This window comes from Solanum tuberosum, unplaced genomic scaffold (genome assembly GCF_000226075.1).
Source record: "Solanum tuberosum cultivar DM 1-3 516 R44 unplaced genomic scaffold, SolTub_3.0 scf00563, whole genome shotgun sequence".
NCBI lineage: Eukaryota > Viridiplantae > Streptophyta > Magnoliopsida > Solanales > Solanaceae > Solanum > Solanum tuberosum.
Window position 1 is genome coordinate 16,450 of NW_006239523.1, and position 1,726 is coordinate 18,175.

The following is a 1,726-nucleotide window of genomic DNA, read 5'->3' on the forward strand; positions in this document are numbered from 1 at the left end:
ATGCAAGTGAGAGAGAATGGGAAAAAATAAATAAAAGAACACTGCAATTCCTCCCACTTGCGCTAAAGAATGGAAAATAGAAGAGATGTTGAAGTCATATCAATATGGGTCCAAAGGTACCAAACTAGAAAGACTGCAATTACTACTCCTAGTGACACATAAATTTGCAGGCATAAATTAGAGGGAGTTGAATAGTTACAATTGCCCTCAAATTTGAATTGAATGACAGGAAGCAAATATGTTGATACTCATTTTGAACTATTTTTTTTTATTTTTTTATTTTTTTATTTTTGACCCTACCTAGGAGATCCCACCCCTTTTTGCTCCCTTGGTGACTCGAACTCACAACCTTCGGTTTGGAAGTGAGAGGTGCTTACCATCCGAGCAACTCATTTTGAACTCACTCTTCTAATATAGTTGAATTTGTTCCAAGTCAGTAGTTAAGATAATATTTATTAAACTTTTAAAAAGTTCAAGGGGTTATAAAACTCCCACAAATATAAAGTGTGTGTGTTTGAAATTTTCTGTATAGTTCAGGTTGGGGTGTAATCATGCATTTTCCCTTATATTTATTTGAAAGTAAAACAGAATAATTATTTATTTATGTTGAAAATATAGCCAATATTTACATTTTATTATTACTAGTAATCTATGATGATAATGAATTTATCAAACATATTCCTCAGGATGCTTCCACTTCAAAATTTCTATAAATCTCAAATAGTTAAACGCTACTTCACAACACTTAGCCAATAATCGAAGTTGTCACTTCAAAGTTTTATATATGATACAATCATTTTTCTTCCCGATAACCTACATTATATTTATTAGGTGAATGTGTTTGTTCAATGCGAAATGATAGTATTTAATAACAAATGTGAGATTCAAAATTTTGTTAATTTAAAAAAAAAGTTAATTTTCGCTCAGATTATTATAAAGTTGGCTTGAGATCAAGAACATTAATGTAAAACAAAATCAAATAAGCAATAGAGAATCAAATATCAATATGATTTTTTTAGATAAACTCAAAATAGTACAATCTAATAATATGATGATCCAAATCAAGAAAGACAGTAGAGACTCAAAACACATAACATATCAATGGATGGTAGATAGTCTTCAAATATCACTTGCATTTAAGAGCACTCTTGATCTTATGAATTGTTTGTGAGATGAGTGCATTTGCTTCTTTGACCAACTCCATAGAAAGAGTTGTAGCTGGAAAGATGTTCCCCACCATTTGAAAGCTGATAATCACCAACGATCCACCACCGAACCCATTATTCATCTCCCCAGAAATAACATTATAGTTATTAGTTGTAAAAACATCTTGAAAACAATCCAGGACTATTGTTATTCCATTTGAGAAGAGAGTCACACAAGAAGAGTCTCCCCCTTTCATCACGGTATTAATTTCTTGTGAATCAATTGTAGCATAAACCAAAAGAGATCCAGTTGCATCCATGCAAGTATCTTGCAAGATCACTCGATTAGCACCAGAATCATCACCCTACATGTCCGAATCAAAAGAAAAGATTATTCATAAATTAACAATTAATTAAAAAAACTAATTCAATCATGTATCCAAAAAAACACTACAATTAACCACTCACATGAGGAAAAAAGAGGGATATGTTACTGTCGACAGTTTGACCCTTAGAAATATTGATCAATCGTTTCATGGGACAAGTATTAGACAAGACATCCCACTGGCTCCGTATTTGTT

General features: G+C 31.7%; 1 protein-coding gene across 1 annotated transcript in view; it reads right to left on the reverse strand.

The window, feature by feature from the left end:
* Window positions 1–1,126: 1,126 nt before the first annotated feature.
* Window positions 1,127–1,726, reverse strand: part of LOC107058707 (homeobox-leucine zipper protein ANTHOCYANINLESS 2-like) — a 2,876-nt gene continuing 2,276 nt past the window's right edge. Inside the window, exon 4 of the mRNA XM_015304740.1 lies at window positions 1,127–1,510. Within this exon, the coding sequence (XP_015160226.1) occupies window positions 1,127–1,510 (384 nt within the window). The remainder of the gene's footprint in view (window positions 1,511–1,726) is intronic.